Genomic DNA, 19,409 nt, shown 5'->3' on the forward strand with positions numbered 1-19,409 from the left:
GCTAAATATCTTAATCCAAAACTAGAAACAGAGACCATGGCATAAAATGTTTTTATATACACAGTATTGCTGTTTAGGGTCAACAGTAACAGTGTAACAGATACGCACAGTGACTGGTAAGTAAATGTTATTGGAAAAGTTGCTGAGGGTAATGAAAAGTGACAGAGGAGCTGAGTCAGACATGAAGCTCACACATAGGGATGCACTCAGACTGATGCATGAGTGTGTGTCTAAATGGTTCTTATGATTCATTTAGAAAATTCCAAAAATGCCTACCTGCCATTAACGGAGAGTCAAATACTAAGAGCTCAGTAAAACAGACTTTTGCATTCCTGTATGCTTACTATACCAGATAGTTGGGACTCAGTCAGTGGTTTCGCCCAGTCTGAAGGTCATGTGTGTGTGTTATTATGATGGCAGACAGTGGATTTTGATTGTGTGTTTATTTTGTGCCTGTGTGTTTGTAGGGCATGGCTTTCTCCCTGGAGGAGCGTCTCCAGGTGAGGATCCACGGCCTGCTGCCTCCCTGCTTCGCCAGTCAGGACATGCAGCTGCTGCGAGTGCTCAAGAACTATGACATGAAGAGAGATGATCTGGACAGGTGAGACTGGCACAGTCTAACACAGATGGGAAATCTCTTCACAGTCAAGCTGCAATGACTTACCCACCTTACCTTCTATCAGCTTCGAATCAGCAGCCCATGAAGGGTTGAATTTCAACTAATCCTCCTAGTGCACGCAGAGAGTTCCACATCTGGAAGCCTTCAAGACACGGAAGGGATTAGTGATCCACCCCTCTAAAGTCCACATCCATCTCCTAACCCCATAGATGTTACCTAACAAACCTGCACGCTATTCTCCCCATCTCTCCTGCCAGATCTTCTTGTTGTCATACCCTCCATGTGGTCCAAATGAAAAGTGCAGACAGTTTTACATGCTTCATTAGACTCAATGCTGTTACCATTGTGCAATGAAAGTGCCATTTGCAAACATTTCAGTTCGAGCTCTTTGATCAGTCAAAGTCATCGTCTGGTTTACTGTTTTGAATTATCTGCAGCGCACTGAATAATATGTGTTTGTGAAGCTGCCCCTTGCTCTAGTTAGCTGTCACTATAATGCTTGTGAGACAGGATTCAGGGTCAGCAGGAATTACTGTAGATAGCTTCTTAACAGCCTCCTCATTTCTCACCATAGCAACAGTGCAGCGTCAGCATATAAAATCAGTTATTACAAGCCTGACATTGCCATTCCCATGCCCTATCGGTGTCATTTACAATCTCTCCGGGACTTGAGCATCTTCCAAACTATGAGTTTTGCTCTCGTAGATCACAGACTGCTTTTGCCTGTCGTTGCTCGAGCATGCTGTGTTTACATACAGTCTGTCCTGTGACTCTGAATCCTTCTTTGGTGTTTAACGCTAGACGTTGTCATTCATTTTTTTATTGAGCATAACTCAAAATGTCATCTTCCCATACTATTTTAATCCCACGTGTGGAATTTGTCTTGGTTTTGAATTTTTTGAAAAAAGAGAAACGGCACTGTGAGCACATGCGTTTGCCATTTGAGATGATGGAGCGACTCGAATGCTTGCTGTGACTGCACCGTCAACACAGGAAATGGATGTTCAAAGCCTTCGCCAAGCACAATACTGCAGGACATAAAATGGTACAGCTGAAGGGGAACTTCACATCCAGTGATGTTGTTAAAAGGCATTAATAGATTTAAAATGAGCCAAGGCTGAGCAGAGCTTGTTGATCACTCATGCTAAGACAGATAAAGGAAGAGATAGATGAGGTCCTAAGTCAGCTGCCCCACTAGGTTGACTTTAAAGGAAACAATGCATCCAATAAGTCAGCAGGGATACTGCTTTATAAAGCAGTGTGTACTGTAAATATTGCTGTTTCCTGGGTGTGGGAGTGTGCTCCCTTTTAAGGTTAAAAATGGATAAAGAATTTTTTCTTAACATTTGCCAGCATCAGATCAAACCATATCACCCCACAGGAAATTATTAGGATTTTCTATGGAGACGTAACTAGTTGTGTGGTTCTGTTTGATGACTGACAGTCACAATTGAAGTCATTAAAATGTTGAAGAAAAATGTAAAATGTCTATTATTGTGCTCAACTGAAGCTACGTGTCGACGCAGTTTCCACCTTTTTTCTCAGTCGTGCCCTTCTTTGTGTTTCGGGATCTCTGTTGATTTTACTCATGAAGACCAGTTTACTTTCAAATCTTTTACTTTTCTCTCAGCCCACCAAAGAAAGAAAGGATTATATTGTGAAAAGTAACAAATGTGATCATCCCATCTCACTTTTGCCTCTCTTTAAATTCCACACACAATGAAACATACAGTGGGGCAAAAAAGTATTTAGTCAGCCACCAATTGTGCAAGTTCCCCCACCTAAAATGATGACAGAGGTCAGTAATTTGCACCAGAGGTACACTTCAACTGTGAGAGACAGAATGTGAAAAGAAAATCCATGAATTCACATGGTAGGATTTGTAAAGAATTTATTCGTAAATTAGGGTGGAAAATAAGTATTTGGTCACCTCAAACAAGGAAAATCTCTGGCTCTCACAGACCTGTAACGTCTTCTGTAAGAAGCTTTTCTGTCCCCCACTCGTTACCTGTATGAATGGCACCTGTTTGAACCCATCATCTGTATAAAAGACACCTGTCCACAGCCTCAAACAGTCAGACTCCAAACTCCGCCATGGCCAAGACCAAAGAGCTTTCGAAGGACACCAGGAAAAGTATTGTAGACCTGCACCAGACTGGGAAGAGTGAATCTACAATAGGCAAGCAGCTTGGTGTGAAAAAATCAACTGTGGGAGCAATCATCAGAAAATGGAAGACATACAAGACCACTGATAATCTCCCTCGATCTGGGGCTCCACGCAAGATCTCATCCCGTGGGGTCAAAATGATCATGAGAACGGTGAGCAAAGATCCCAGAACCACACGGGGGGACCTGGTGAATGACCTGCAGAGAGCTGGGACCAAAGTAACAAAGGTCACCATCAGTAACACACTACAACGGCAGGGAATCAAATCCCGCAGTGCCAGACGTGTTCCGCTGCTGAAGCCAGTGCATGTCCAGGCCTGTCTGAAGTTTGCCAGAGAGCACATGGATGATACAGCAGAGGATTGGGAGAATGTCATGTGGTCAGATGAAACCAAAGTAGAACTTTTTGGTATAAACTCAACTCGTCGTGTTTGGAGGAAGAAGAATACTGAGTTGCATCCCAAGAACACCATACCTACTGTGAAGCATGGGGGTGGAAACATCATGCTATGGGGCTGTTTTTCTGCCAAGGGGACAGGACGACTGATCCGTGTTAAGGACTGAATGAATGGGGCCATGTATCGTGAGATTTTGAGCCAAAACCTCCTTCCATCAGTGAGAACTTTGAAAATGAAACGAGGCTGGGTCTTCCAACATGACAATGATCCAAAACACACCGCCCGGGCAACAAAGGAGTGGCTCCGTAAGAAGCATTTGAAAGTCCTGGAGTGGCCTAGCCAGTCTCCAGACCTCAACCCCATAGAAAATCTGTGGCGGGAGTTGAAAGTCCGTGTTGCTCGGCGACAGCCCCAAAACATGACTGCTCTCCAGAAGATCTGCATGGAGGAATGGGCCAAAATACCAGCTACTGTGTGTGCAAACCTGGTAAAGACCTATAGTAAACGTTTGACCTCTGTTATTGCCAACAAAGGTTATGTTACAAAGTATTGAGTTGTATTTTTGTTATTGACCAAATACTTATTTTCCACCCTGATTTACGAATAAATTCTTTACAAATCCTACCATGTGGATTCATGGATTTTTTTTTCACATTCTGTCTCTCACAGTTGAAGTGTACCTCTGGTGCAAATTACTGACCTCTGTCATCATTTTAGGTGGGGGAACTTGCACAATCGGTGGCTGACTAAATACTTTTTTGCCCCACTGTACATGGAAATACAGTGTATAAGGCAAAAGTAGAACTTGAGAGTCAATATTTTGCATGAACTTTATTCAACACCTGAACTCTCTGAGGCAGCTTTCTTGTCATTTCTTTAAGTAGTCTTGAGGAATAGTTCACCGGGCTTCTTGAAGGACATTTAAAACTCTTCATTAGCTGCTTTTTGTTCTGTTCTCTGTCAAGATTCAACACTGCTTTAATAATGTCGAGCTCCGGGCTCTGGGGAGGCCCATCCATGACTGACAGTGCTCCATTGTGTGTTTTTCTACCCAGGTATGCTCTTACTGCAGGGCCAGTGGGTTTGTGTTGATGAAAACTGGAGCCAATTAGACACTTTCTAGAAAGCTTTCTAGAAAAGAATAATAATAATAATAATGATAATAACTTTATTGACTCCAGAGGGAAATTTATATATCTGACACAGCTTATCTGCTATTTGCATGAAACTGAAAAACCTGATGAGTGTGAATGATTTTCTGTAACTCTAAAAACTAATTTACATAGCTTTAATCTCAGCCATTGCTTAAATTTTCTTTTAAAAGGAAATCTTTTAATTTCCTTTTTTACAAGTCCATAATTTACTCTCTACTTTTCCCCCTGGCACTGATGTGGGTTCTGTACTGTTCCATAGCAGCTTTTGAAGGTAAAAATAAATATTCACATGTTATCAGCAAATGACATTACTAACGGCTATTTATATGAGTATAAAAACATTTCAGTGTCTTTTAAGTGTGGACCATAGACTGTGTCAGCACACCTGCCAATTAATGAATTGCAGTTGGTAACCTCTGGGTACCAACCGGTCACCCATCATGCAACACCCTCAGGCTGTGGGTGACTTGCTTTAAATTGCAAGGCGATAAAGCAAGTCACCTGGTGGGAAGCAACCTGTCTTCAGTTAGTCAAGGTCAAATTGGACTGACTGCAATCATTCTCAAAGAGATTGGTGAAAGGTTGCCAATGTTTCAACCAGTCTGCTAAGCAGGAAATCATTTTGCAGAAACTGTCACTATTTATGGAGGAATTTCTGTTGCAAATCTGTGAGCTTTTACGTGAAAGTCTGTTGGAATCAGCTCTTCTGGAATTGCAGCTTTTGGCACTTCCAAGTTCTCTTCATTTTCAGCCCTAGAGATTGCCATTAGTATAAACTAGAACAAACCATTCACAACTGTTTTGTCACCATTTCCTTTTCCCTTTAAAAAGACAGACTCTCTTTCTAGTGTTTCAGCAACAGAGACAAGCTTTCATCATGCCACTCTGGCCAGACAAAGAGCCCCAGAGTAACATTTTCCACTCTCTTTTTTTAGTACTGTGAGTTTTGAAGTTTTGAATCTGTCATTTCGCCTGAAACAAATCCATTGAGCAAAAACCCCCAGAAAACCTCAAGGGCAGCTTTTTTTCCTGTAGTTTTTGGTTCTCCTCAGCAGATCATGTTTGCTCAGGTGTCATGGACACGGTTTCATCACTTTGGTTCTTACTGTAGGAAACAGATACATACGGTTTTTGAGTCTTCAGTAAATAACACATTGAAGGCTACATTAATTAAACTTTTTTTAATTATATGATACTGCAAAAGCAAGCCGTTCTATGGTTATATTTGGGTTAATCAATATGAAAACACATCTCTTCAAGAGCAGCTGTCAGCACCGTGCATTGTGCAGGTGCTGTGGCCTAACCTATAGCAGAGAGGCCATGCATGCTTTTTATCGTCTCAACAAGAGGCACCCTTGTGCTCTTGACTTCATGGAAACTTCTGTGATCAGGAGTAGAGCCCTTTCAGGCATGCTCTGCTTAATTTGGTTCAAATGCAAACCTTCAGTTCCCAGTAAATCTATAATCACAGTCAAAAGCTTGTGTAGGTTATCTGAGAACTATTTTTTATTCTCTTTATTTGTTTCAGTCATTTGGAACACAAGTAAAAAATTTCTTCACAAATCAGGTTTTAGGGGGAATACTTCTCTTCTTTTCCTTCTTTCTCGTTTTTTTTCAGTAGCTTCAGTTCCTTTAATCTCCCTGGTTTGTGCACTGTTGCAGCCAGGTGAACACAGTGTTCTCTCATCCCTCAGTCTCCTTGATAGTCTCTCGCAAACATCCAGGATTTAACATCTGACTTCAATAAGCTTAGGTTAGCAGCTACCATTTGTCAAGATGCTTAAGATTAACATGCTCTGTTTTCTTCTCTGTCACTCCCAGATATGTGTTCCTAATGGGGCTCCAGGACCACAACGAGAAGCTCTTCTATCGGGTGCTCTTGTCAGACATCGAAAGGTTTATGCCCATCATTTACACCCCCACTGTGGGTCTGGCCTGCCAACAGTATAGCCTCATATTCCAAAGGCCTAGGTGAGTCACTCTCACAGTGTTTTTCTTCCTCTTATATTGTGAAATGGTACATTCCTAAACCAATAAACCCACTTAACATTACATTTATTATCAGCTTATTTCAGGCAATGTTGTTATCCCTCAGTTGGTCTTTTAACACTCAGTTATTAAGTGTTTTATGGTACTGGTTGTTGTGCTCAGTATCAGCCAGTATTTCTTTCTGTCTTTTTCTTACTGCTGGCTGTGTGGCATCTATATTTCACTGCTTCAGGCTGCCCTTTTACACACCGAGTCCCACTGAAAAGAAGTGCTTGGTCACAGGTGTCAGCTAGTAACATACCATAGACTGATGGTATAAGGATAAAGGCAAAATGCAATCTAAATGTACATGGCAGATAGATTATGGTGTTCAAAAAGGATGAGAGATTCACTGGAGAGACAATATGCTAAAAAAGTTGACAGGCAGCAACAATAATATTGTTGAATAGCACAATCTGGGATTTAATCAATTGTGTAGATCATTATTTCACCCAAGGCTAAAAGCCATAGAAATGTTCAAGCATGTGTGCCAACAAATGACTGGTTGTACTGTAACAAAACCAGAAGCTCAAAGACTCTTAACCTATGTGTATGCTATGTTGGAACTGGACTCTTTGATGCTATAAAATCTGAAACAAACTTGGAGGTTGCGGTAGGCCTTAAAGTTGTAGTTTGGTTGGACTGCTCAGCTTGAGGCAAAACCGCAGTAAGCTGTTGAAATCAGTCCAGCATTTACCTTGACTGGATCTCTGCTCCTTGCAGACAGACATTCACAGGTTTCCCTTTCTTCTCTACTGTAAACGCACACACGCACATGCACACACATTTCTCTGATTGTATCTGTTTTCTTTCACCTAGGTTCATCTGGTCCAAGTCTCTCACTATCTGACAAATAAATTCCCTGAGCAGCTACTACTAGATATTGAGCTGATACTGCTTTCACTCTCGTTCTGTTTTTCTTGGATCCTTCTCCTTGCATTTAACCTTTTTCAGGTGGTTACAAGTGCTCTGTTTGCTTCCCACTGAAAAAGGCCACCATTTTACTGTCCTCCACAGGCCCTTAACCTCACTTAACTGGAATTATAATTATTGACTCTGTTCAGCCTCAAGCAACCAAGCAATTTTAACTACTAAAATGACAGGAGTGGGGTCATTTATGACAGTTTATATTTTCAAGTGGAATGCTTCTCAATGGCTTTATTTGTGTTTATCAAAGCTCTAGCCATTCTTACAACACATGTTGTAACTGTTCTGTTTTCCATGATTTCAGTCATTTTTAAGGCAAAACAAATTCACTTAATTGACTCCTTTCCATCGGTTGAACTATTTTCATCGTTGCTAATTTAGGTATTAAGTAGCTACCTCTCTGCAGCTGCAAATCTTGTGCTCTTTATCTGTTAGCCATGGTCACTGCAAAACATTACAAGGCAACAGTTAGAAGTAGAAAATTACAATAAAATCCAAATCTGTAATGTACAAAACATATGTATAATTCTTGAGTCATAAAAAACCCCATCACACCAATGGTCCAATCACAAGACTTATGAAAACGTCTGGAATTAGACTAACAAATGCATGGTACGAAACAGCTTGGCAATTTTAAAATATCACAGTGGCACATGTAAATATGGACCTCGGGTCATAAATGATATCAACTGGTCACTTTAAGGTGAAAGAATTAATAGTATTTATGTAATCCTAAATATAGACATATAAACCTACTCTTTGTTAGTAAACTACTGTCAGGAGCTGTAAAAAAATATAAACCTTCATAATATACATGAATCTTCATCAATGATGACCTTAATCTTAGGAACCTACATTTAGAAAAAAATGTTATCCCAAGTCTAGGCCATCATGGGTGAAAATACAATCATTCTAAGTGACACACAAAAACCATTTGCATATTTCCAAAAGAGACTTTCTTGTCTCCAAAACATAGGGTTAGGGTTTGATATCACTGATAACTAACTAACAGGGTTAACTAAAGGTGACTACTAAAATAGTTTAACAAAGAAGCTGGAGTTAGACAGTTAACCTGATAGAATGGTAAAACTTACGCTGCTCTTACATTACTTCCTTCCATACTTACACATGCTTTGTCCGATGGAGAGATGTGTCCTCAATGTCAACTACAGCCACACGTGCTCCAGAAGTACTTGGTTTGAGTACTCATAATAGTCATTTGCTGAACATGAAATGCTGTACATTGCTCACTTTCAAAGGTCGCCATTTTGGCTGTGCAGTTGGAAGTAAAAGGAGGATATGTTGTCTACACCAATGATTGTGCCAATATAAGCTACCTAGCTAACAGTGCCTGATTGCACTTGAAACCACATATTACATTTATCCTAGAATTGTTATGTGTGTTAAATTGTCACCTTTATTGTAGAACTGTCTAGTTTTATGTGTGGTCAGAAGCACAACATGTACAGCTGATAATCACGCTGCAGTAGCTACCACAACAGTTATAGTCATGTGTTACAAGTGTTACAATCATGTCTTGGAAGCAGCTACTTTCTGCTACTCCAAAGTTACAAAGGGTAACTCCACAAACTTCATTCAGGAGATTACCACAGATACCCTCACTGACATAACCCCATTCACTCAATCTAAGACAACACTAACCTTTCAAAAAGTCTTATTCTACATAGCTACATATGTAGTGTACTAACAGAACTGACCTAAACTGAAACACAGTAATAACCTTAGAAATCAAAGAATGATGTCAGAAGGGGAGTGTATATTTTAAAGATACCAAGTAGCAATGGGGATCTACCAGTATTCCCTGCTATCAGGAATCTGGTCTGCAGCAGCGGGAGAATTTTGCTTTGAGTCCTGGTTTCATACAAACTCTTCGGATTCTTTGGATGAGCTGTGAAACCGCAGTTTTCCAAATTGTGTCCAAACAGTTTTATTTTAAACACTTACCTCTGGTACATTTAAGGTGCTTGGAAACCAAAATTCTCCCAGGCACATAACATTATCCAACATCTTGCTGTTTCCCCATCCTTGCAAAACTATTTGGAAAATATTCCTAGCATGCTTGCCTTCTTCTCACACTGAGCTGCCTGGAGGAGTCATTTTATACACTCCCTCTGTCTCAGAGCAGAGTGAGCCAGAACGTGCTGCCAGAGCCTCCGGGGTTGGGAGCTTGGCCTCTTTGAGTGCGCATCAGTGGGTCGGTTAGCAGAATATACCGGGGACGAATCCGACTGCCTTTAAGAGGCTCTAAGAGATTTGGATTTTCAGCCAGGTTGCTGCTCTGTACTGACATAGCCTGAGAAAAGAACAATGATATCTAGATTGCTGCATTTTAAATCCCATGCTGACTGAAAGACTTGAAGTACTGAAGGACTTCTATAAAACTAATGTCTGTAGTTTTATAGAAGTCCTTCAGCAGAGGTTAAATAAGTGAACAGCATTTGCTATCCCAGTGAGCTTCTTTTTTTTTATTTTAACAGCTGCAGGTGGTTATATTGCATGATGATCTCATATAATCTGTGGTTCATATAAGTACCCTGAAAAAAGCTGCTGCTGAGGAGAAGTGATGCCTTTTGGAGAAACTTGGGTGATACATGTCCCTTTGCAGATCAAATAAAATTTAAATATGAACACTGATGAATTACTATGTCAACAAGAGGGGAAAAAGGTTTGCCAGAACTTATAATAATGATTGCTGTAAGCAACTAATCCTGGAGTCACACTTGTAAAAATAGTGGTCGAAGACCATGGCATGACCAAAATTACTCCAACTGTGCACAATGAGCTACAATATTGTTGCCTTTGAAGACAGGAGACCAGATCTGGGACAGTTTATGGTTAGTTGCTGTCTTGCTGTCTTGTGAATGGCAAACATAAATCATTTGCGAGGGTGATTTTTCCAGTTTACAAGCTGCAAAAGCATACTATCCATCCACTGGACAGACTTATGGTAACATGGGCTGTGCTTGTTTTAAAGATCCTTTGAATAAACTCTTCTTTCACCTGTTTTCCTCCAGCCCCTCTCCTGTTTTGTCTTTTCTCTGTAACGTTATGGAGCAAAAAGTGGACATCTTAGTTTAATGAACACGTCCTTTGTGTCATATTGAAAAACCACAAGCAAATATGAGTAATAGCATTTTCCATGGACTTGACTGTAAGGAACTACACCACCTTTACAATTTGCTATGTGTTACTGCTGAGGACGCGTGGCCGTCATTTTGGTGTTTGGTTTTTTTTTTCTATGATCCTGAAGGATAAGGTCAGGTTTCAGATTTGTTCTGGGTACATCTGGTGTAAAAATCCATGCTTCTGTTTTTGCTTTTTACTCAAAGGAAATTTGAGAAATCTTCATAATGGATTACTGATGTCACCATGCAAACATGTGTGTGAGTGCATATGTACACGAATGTCTTCTATACTGACCACCCTGGCAGCAGATTAGGTTCTAATCACTGGCATTCAGGTATAAAGACTTTCTGTGTGGAAGCAGGAACCCCTCTTTGTCTCATCTGATTAGCAGCTAATCTACCTCTTGGACTAAACACTCTGACACCAGGACTTGTAGCAGAGGCTCAAAGTTGAACACTATTAACTGTCAAACCAAGGCTTTTTTCACTGATCTTAAGATAGGAGAGAGACAGTCGGACAAAGGAATACATTCACATCATGAGAAGATTTGTGCTTCTGCTTACTTTTGTTGGTTTGTAAGCTTGTGAGCAGATAGTGTTTAGCAGATAATGTTAGCCTGTCTTCATCACACAAAGTTTGTTTCTGTTCTCACCATAAATATAGGTTGTGTACTTTTGTTTGACAGTTGAAAGAGCCCACTTGTGATAAATGAAAATGTTTTTCAGCAGAAACATGATTCCAAGTGTAGTTTGAAAATAATTACCTCTAGCTGAGCCATTTCCAGTGCTCCTGTGACCTCTTTGGTGTGTCTAAAAAAAATCCTCATAGGCCCTTTTACCACTACCAACCGTGCCTTTTCAAGGGGCCCTTGTCATAAACGATACGAACCAATCCATTATCCTGATGGAGATGGAGTGGATTCCACTTTGAGGAGATCTGTATAGTTTTATCTGTCAGAAGCTGGAGGCTTTCTTAAAACTAAGAGGCATTCTTGAAGGCAAGGTGAAGAACCTTTTTTTCTTCTTAGCACCAGTGTGCACCATGTGATATTATATATAGAAACTATTTTTCCTATACATTTAGCCCTTAGGCCCTTTCACTGAGCTCTTTCAAAGATGGATTGTGTTATTATTTTCAATGAACAATGTAAAAATGAGTTTATTGTAATGAAATTATTCTTTTTTTTCACATTTCTTTTTCCTCTGACACTCTCATTTTGACTTAAGTTGGAAGGTAACTGCACTTTTCATCAGTCCTTGATAGCCCAAACTCACTCACACTGAATTTCAACTTAAAAAAGATCTGTCTAGAAGATTTACAAATCGTAAAAGGTTTCTGTAGGTAAACCTATCAATCACTAACAGTTGTCCACAGTTGGTTGTGTCACCAAATCTCTGAGTTTCTCATGTGCTTTTGCATTGTGCTCTCGATCAAGATTGTTTTTGCCATGACTGGACAGAATGAGGTTAGCAGGGACAGAAGTGGTTTAAAGTATTAAAATGTAAACCTGAAAGCTGAGGTTTGTGTCTTAATTATGCTTTGTGTTTTAAATCTAATTGTGTGTATACATTTTCTTTATAATAAAAACTGTACTGTAGCATCACTTCAACAGACCCAAGCTAAGTCTTGAGTGGCTGTTCTTTGATTAAGTCAGAAGTCGAGCTACAGGAGGTTATAATGAAAGGCATCAGCTGAAGACTTAAAGCCGCCCCTAAAGGGACACGTGCTGAATGATGAAGTGTTCCAACATCGCAGATTATGGGCTTTTGAGCTGTGACTTCACATTATTCAGGCCCACACACAGTGTTACACTGCAAGCGTGTGCATTTAGATTGATAAGCATGCAGGACAAATTAAAAAAAAGAACTACATTCTTCTTCTGAATTGTTAATCCACACAGGACTACTGAACCGTGATGAACCACAAGTAAAAGAAATTTCACTTACCCCACATATGTGAGTCTAAGGGAATTTCTTTCAAGATTTTGAGTGATTGCAAGACTTTTAATGATGAGTTTATTTACTGCATTTTTTTCTTTTTGGTAGACCATGAGAGAACTCAGAATATGCTTTGTTTGATCGGGAGAAGTAATGAAGAAGTGGGGAACAGAGAAATGGTTTGGAATTACACTGACCTCATGAAGAAAGTGGCAAACATTTGGAAATAATTCCACTCTGGACTTTGAGGACTTTGTATAACAATATAGAGCTTATGTCCAAGGAAATGTTCAAGCCAGTGAAAGCAAAGAAATTTTCGGACACAGCAGACCTAACTCCTTTTTTCCTGCACTATCCCTTTTTATGATTTCATATACAGTTTAAATACACTTTAGTGTTACAATTTACTGTGTAAACATGGAAAGTAATCAGACTAAATATATCTTTTGAATAACTGTGTGTACTGGACTAAGACTACCTGGCTGAATCGTCTTTGACCTGCATTATCAGGGACCATTGCTAATTTAAACTGCCATAACGTTCCATGACTGAGAGCAGTGTAGCCTGCCTGAAAACCCAGGTGGTTGGATTTGGCCTTTTCTTTTCTTTTTTTCTTTTTTTAGAAAGTATGCTTGCTGTCCTGTGTCTTTAAGAAATGACCATGAAATCATTGTGATATTAAGTTGGGGTTTGGTTTGGCTAATGGCTGTCAGCCTAAAAGCCTGCCTGGCCAGTTCTGTCCAAGTCTCACCTCAAGTTTGGCTATAGTCTCACACTCTCTGTTGGTTTACATCCAGTCACGGTCTGAACTCACTGCTTTTCAGATTCTGACTTTGTTTAAAAAAAATCTGCTTAAAATGCCCAAATTTCAAACCTCAGAAACTGCTTTGAGCAACATTACACAAACCCAAAGAACAACACACTACTGCCAGTGTATCGTGATATGTCTGAAAATCATCAGCAGTTTTTTGTTCTACACGTTGCTATGTATATAGATGGCATCAGAATAAACTGACATATGGTCAGTTTTTCAGTTCAGTCTCTCAATGCATAACCACCTTCAGTAAAATTATGTGGACATTGACGGCTGCTGGTGTTTACAGTGCTAATATTAGACACAAACTAGTATGAGTAACTGCATTTTGAATAGTGTTGAAACCTGTGCCATATTCAACACAGACAGAGACAGGATGGATCAGGAGATAACAGTAGGTGATGATTTTTCTTTAGCTCTACTATATGATGTGACATTCTCTATGCAGTGTATATGTTTATATGTTCCTAAACAGTTAATGCAATACGTTTGTTAAACCTCTTGAATTAAGGCTGAAAGTCTGCACTTCAATCACATTTTGATGGCTTGGTTTAAAATGAACAGTGTCTTTTCCCAAAAACACAGGAACCACAGTACAGGTGTCTTGCAGGCAATCGTTTTGATTTGAAATAGCAGGTAAATGCAAGTGTTACTGATGATTAGATTAGATGAAACTTTATTAATCCCTCGGGTGGGTTCCTCCAGGAAATTCAGTTTCCAGTAGCAAAGCACCGAAAGAAGTCTTTTGATGATGTCCATCAAAAGACAGCCAGTTCCTAGCTCATCAGTAGTGAAGTGTACACACAGCTCCAAAGGAGCTGAATAAAAAAAAATCAATTTCAGTCCGACCTTACTGGAACTGCCAAATGACATATTAGTAAAAGTCCCTATTCTTCTAAACACAAAAATTACAGACCATAGTTGTGTTTGGCATTTATCCCCCCCACATCATCTCCACAGTTCAGATTTTGGCGCAGAGTAGTAATATTTCACCAGCCCACACTGGAAAACACGACTTGCTGACCATCCCCATGAAACTTATCTGATACTCTTTGTAAATCACACTCGGCCTGGTTTGCAGTTTTAAAGCATACCCAGTGGTGCCTTAGCAGCATGCAGCAGAAAATGTATTGAGCATATGTCACACAAACTGAAAGGTCAGATCTTCTCTCACAGCTTTAATGGGAATTTCACAGAGCCTTGGGATGAGAGAAAAAAAATGCAATAATAAATCTGATGACAGTGAGTCAAAGAAGTTGCGCAAATGGCTAAATGCAGCCCAGCTAGAACAAAGTTGATGCAGCTGTCATCTCTTTAAGAAAACGTGATGGAACTATAAAAGTGAAAAGCAGCAGAAGGTGACGAGTTATATACGACGCCTTATGGGATAGCCCGATTTTTCACTGTTGCCCACATCCTCCACTTCTTACTTAGCACTCTGTTTTAACAATGTTATGTTTTCTCTAAGCCTGCTGTCGCAGAGCTCCTATAAACAGACAGACGGCAAACTGAAACAAAACTATATCATTTCTTTATTATACCTGTCAAGACTCAAATGTGTGTGTATTGCTTGGATGCCCAAATAGATGTTGGAGGGGTCCAAAGCTAGTATACGAGGGTTGCCCAGACCTCAGCAGAGTTGATTTACACAGCTGGCTTGCACAAGCCTCACTGTTGTGTAATGTATAATAACAGGTGTGTTATCTAATGCAGTACCTTATCAAGAGCCAACCCATGACGGATTAGATTTGTGGAAATGAGTGGGGTATCTTTATCTATTTCATTACTATTTTCTATATTATTTTCTGAAAATGAAAATGGTCCAAGGAATCTCCACAGCCACACTTCAGAGTGAAAAATGCAGTCAGCTTTAAAATAAGCTTGAATTAAAAATTATACTTAAGATTTTTAATGTTAAGGGTTAAAATACATAGAGAATACACTGTAAACAGACTGGTGTTGTATCTTAGAGGTGGTACATAGAAATCTTTAGCGTCACACATGGGAAAGTGTCTGAGAAGTTTGCTGAATCCACCTTTGTTTCCCCCTGGATTAAATGGAAATTCCAAAGCAAAATTTCCCAGACTCTGAATCCAAGCTCGCCTGCATTTTGTCACCTATAATCTCTGGTGTTCTCTTTCCCATTCTGTTCTGGTATTAAAAAAACAAAAAAAAACAACCCAAAAAAACATGTGACCAAATGGCATGATGCAAACACTGGGACACACCAAACAACATCAGAAGGATAGTGTCACTATATAACTTCAGTCTTGGTCTAATGGAGCTGGACTGAGTCTGCTTGACAGTTTGTGGACAGTACACCACAACTGCCTGTTTGATTTGCTATGATGCGAGTTTTTCCAGGTGTGGCAGAATTTCAGCTACATATACAGTTATTTTTCTGTGTTACCAAGAATTACTCTGTGTACGTCCTGCAACTAAGGATCATGTTTGTCATTTCCTGTCATGGTCTTAAATGACCCATTTTTCTTGAGCAATATATTCTGTTCACAATTGGAAAAAAACATGTGGGTTATGTGGGCAACTCTATGATGTGTTTACACCCCCTCATATGTCAATAAGCTGTATCCTTTCAAAGATGAGAACAGTTAAACTCAAAGTTTGCCTGCTTGTATTTTGCTTGTCATTGCTAAAGGTCACTGAATTTCATTCATATTCAGTGGTTTGTGGTTGCTACAACTCAGCTAGAATCTTCCTCTGTTGTTGCCCCTTAGTTATTCGGTGTGTACAGAATGGTATGAAATCTTAATTTAGAGCCGTGCAGCTTACGTCTGAAACTGGGTCAGCTTCATTCTGACATGGGACACCCTCCTTACTGATAAGAACTAAGTCAACAGATCAGTCATTAATCACTGCTTTCATATTTGCACTTAGAGAAGACCATTTGTCTTGAAATATGAGATGCTACGATATCTGACACCAATATATTTAAACAGCTCTGCTTCTTATTAGCCAGTTTAGCAGTCTCCTCTGCTTACTGTAGCTAATGGTGAGAAAGCACTAAAGGCTAATTTCTCTCTGTTTTGACAGCTCCATCAGCTCTCAGCTCAACTTTGGCATTGAGCGCTTGTAGACCTGTCAGATATTTGGCCTGAAGTTAGAAATGGAAAATTTGAAGATATCCATCTGCACTTATGGGCCATATTAGTTGTGGAATCAGTCAAACGGCTTCCAAACTTGGATTGCTTTGTGTTACACCCCTGAAAACAGGGGGAAAAGAATCACGAGAGTGATTATGACTTGCGTCTCTCATGCAGTAGTTTATTGCAGTGACGTTTCACATTCCGTACTGCTAAATGTCACATGGTGGAAGAAAAACACCAAACAATAAACCGAAACACCAAAGTGCTTATCATACATATACTTGAGCAGGCCTCCTGATAAAATGGCTGACAACCGCGGCGTTCTTAGCTCCTGCCGTTATCACAATGGCCATTACACAGTACAAAACACAGCTCAAAACCGCCACGTATATGTGCACAAAACTGCAATGTAATGCTTTTAACGCTTACAAAACAATGAAGGATTACCTCTTAAATATCTTAACAGTGTACACATTGGAAATATATCAACTTTTAAACACTTTTACCTGAAAACAGGGGGAAAAGAATCACGAGAGTGATTATGACTTGCGTCTCTCATGCAGTAGTTTATTGCAGTGAGGAGAACGCGCGAAAGCCCCCTAGTGGAGAATAGAGACACTACTAATCGATCCCAGAAAAGGCTTACTAGCCGATCACTGATGTATAGATTGCAGTTCTCTTAAGTAACATGAAAGCCATTAATATAACATGAAAAATAATAAACTCTTAACCATTTTCTTACCATATTTACATTATTTTCGTCCTTATATCAACTGATATGAATTAGTATTAACTGAACAGTTTTATATGCAATAGTCATTCAACCTGTCACATTTGCACACACAATCACCGTACTGCATTTAAAGTGTGTTATTTGAGAGGATTAGGGAATGCTTTTTGGCTTTAGGTATTTCACTTTCAACTGAGACAGTCAGAACTCAGTTTATTTCAATAAAAAATACATTAATCTGTCCAAACTTTTGTCGCACAGTGGGAAACCTCTCTGTGAGTGTGCAGGAACGTGAACCGCTCTCCATGAACTGTCCCTGTTAGTTCCTGTGGTGCTTGTCCTGGAGAACATAGTATAATGTTAATATAAACACAGCCTTAAATGCAGCTCTTGGGAAATCAAACCATGTCATTTCAAACACTTGTGTTTGCAGAGGGCCTGAACTCACATCTTCCGGTACTTCCAGGCAGTGGGAATTGGAGATGATTCAGTCCATCTGACTGTGGATACAATAATGGATTCTACTAACACTCACGTCTATTAAATGTGTTAAGAATGGTCAAGTGTTAAGAATACATTGATTAAAGAGCATGCTTTGTGCAGCACATACAGAGTTTGGAGGTCTTTAGTGATTACAACAGCTTCATTTCTTTTTTTCAAAGCAAAGTCAAAATTCTCTAAATGATTAGCTTGAGAGTTGATGTCCTGGATATTGTCATCTCAGGCAAAACACAGCTGTAGTTATGAGCACAGAAGCCCCACCCTACCTGCTGTTCAAATATTCTGTTTGGGAAGGTCAACCAATCAGAAGAAAGTTGGCTTAAATGGAGCGGAAACCAGAGCGCTGCACCTCAGTCCAGTAAATAAATAATGATTATTCATTGTTCAGTGTGATTGCTGTAAGAATTATGGTAAGCACTCAAAGGCCCTGTGCAGTGAGCCAGAAACGTACAACAAGATTACTTGACATGAGAGGCAAAGGCATGCTTATTTTTGAGCGCCTAATGAGTCGACGTGCTTCTGCAAACCTGCTGCACAGTTTGTTGCATCTGCTGTTATAATTTATTTGTAGATAAAATAAATACAATAAACCTTGGTTTATCTTGCTCAAGCCTATTTGATCCCAGCCAATGTGTTGTAACACCAAGATGTATACTGTAAATACACATGACATGATTTACTTAGAGTGTATTTTTGCAGAGCTCATTGGAAGTCAATTGCCTGAAACCATCCTGCTGTTTCATACCGTTCATATTTCCTCTGGAGTGTGGCATAGAACACAGAAATGTTGCATAAAGTGTTTGTTATATTGATTGAATTTGTGTATGACATGGGCTATGACAGTGATATACATTCTTGTTAATACTTCAAGTGAGGTGTGTTGGGTTTCAGTGTCTACTTACAGGACACCAAATGCACTTTGACCTTGTGGTTATTACGACTAATCTTAGTAAGTAGTATTGCAGACACCTCACCTCTTCAGCATGCCGTGTGACCTCGGCAGTAACAAGGTTTGACCCCAGGTGACTCCCTTTCTTCCGTTTTAATTATCGGACACTTGAACTCTCCCCTGAACGTTCACTTTGATTTAGGGCTGAGCTCAGTTTCCTTCTTAGAGCATATTAACAGGGCACACATTCTTCTTTTGGGTAGACTTGCTCAAATGCTTCTTTAACACAAGTATAATCCATTCTACAATTCTGTCTGTAGATATGTTAAGTGAAATCAATTATAATCAAAATGTTAGTGACTTGGTTTAATATTTTACCTGTAGTTAAATCACACTGAGCTGAATGCTTCTTTTTATGTGAAATTACACAGAACAAAGATTTTATTATTTTTTAATTAGTTTCATTTAATGTAACCTAAAAGCTTAAGTGCTGCATCAATGTATTCCTTATGTTTTATAGTGAAACAACCCAAAACATCTGATTTTAACATGGGACATTTTAACCACATAATTATTGGTATAACCATGACAAGCAAAAGTATTGCAACTGTGTGCAATGTACTTGCAAACACAATGCTTTGAAATATTTGCTTCAAAGATGGGGATCAAGTCTACAGTCACTGGTAGCCAGTTGCTGTCTTCAAAACAAATTTAGTGCGTGAAGAATAGCACAGTTAGACAGTCTGCTATCAGTTTTCTTTGGAGTGGGATTAAGTTGGCAGTTACATGTAATCTGTTTTTAAAAATAGGGCAATTAACTGTGATAAATTATCCAAAATGTAAATCTGTGGATGTCTGCATGCACAGAAATTCACATTAACTCCTTACACTCAAAATCCAGCCAGAACCTCATAGATTTGAAAAACTAAACCAGGCTGACTTAGACTGATTGCAACATGTTGGCAATCTGTTTTTCGAAATTAGAGTGCAGTTAT

The 19,409-nt window shown here is 39.5% G+C and overlaps 1 protein-coding gene across 1 annotated transcript in view; it reads left to right on the forward strand.

Moving 5' to 3' along the window:
* The window catches only part of me1 (malic enzyme 1, NADP(+)-dependent, cytosolic), an 82,960-nt gene that overhangs the window by 25,886 nt on the left and 37,665 nt on the right, over positions 1-19,409 (forward strand). The window contains exons 2-3 of the mRNA XM_085422548.1: positions 468-601; positions 6,159-6,308. Coding sequence (XP_085278674.1) covers positions 468-601; positions 6,159-6,308 — 284 coding nt within the window. The remainder of the gene's footprint in view (positions 1-467; positions 602-6,158; positions 6,309-19,409) is intronic.

The sequence above is a fragment of the Rhamphochromis longiceps genome, linkage group LG11 (assembly GCF_057381845.1).
Source record: "Rhamphochromis longiceps isolate RC_006_pf linkage group LG11, R_longiceps_female_GT1.1, whole genome shotgun sequence".
Taxonomy (NCBI): Eukaryota; Metazoa; Chordata; class Actinopteri; order Cichliformes; family Cichlidae; genus Rhamphochromis; species Rhamphochromis longiceps.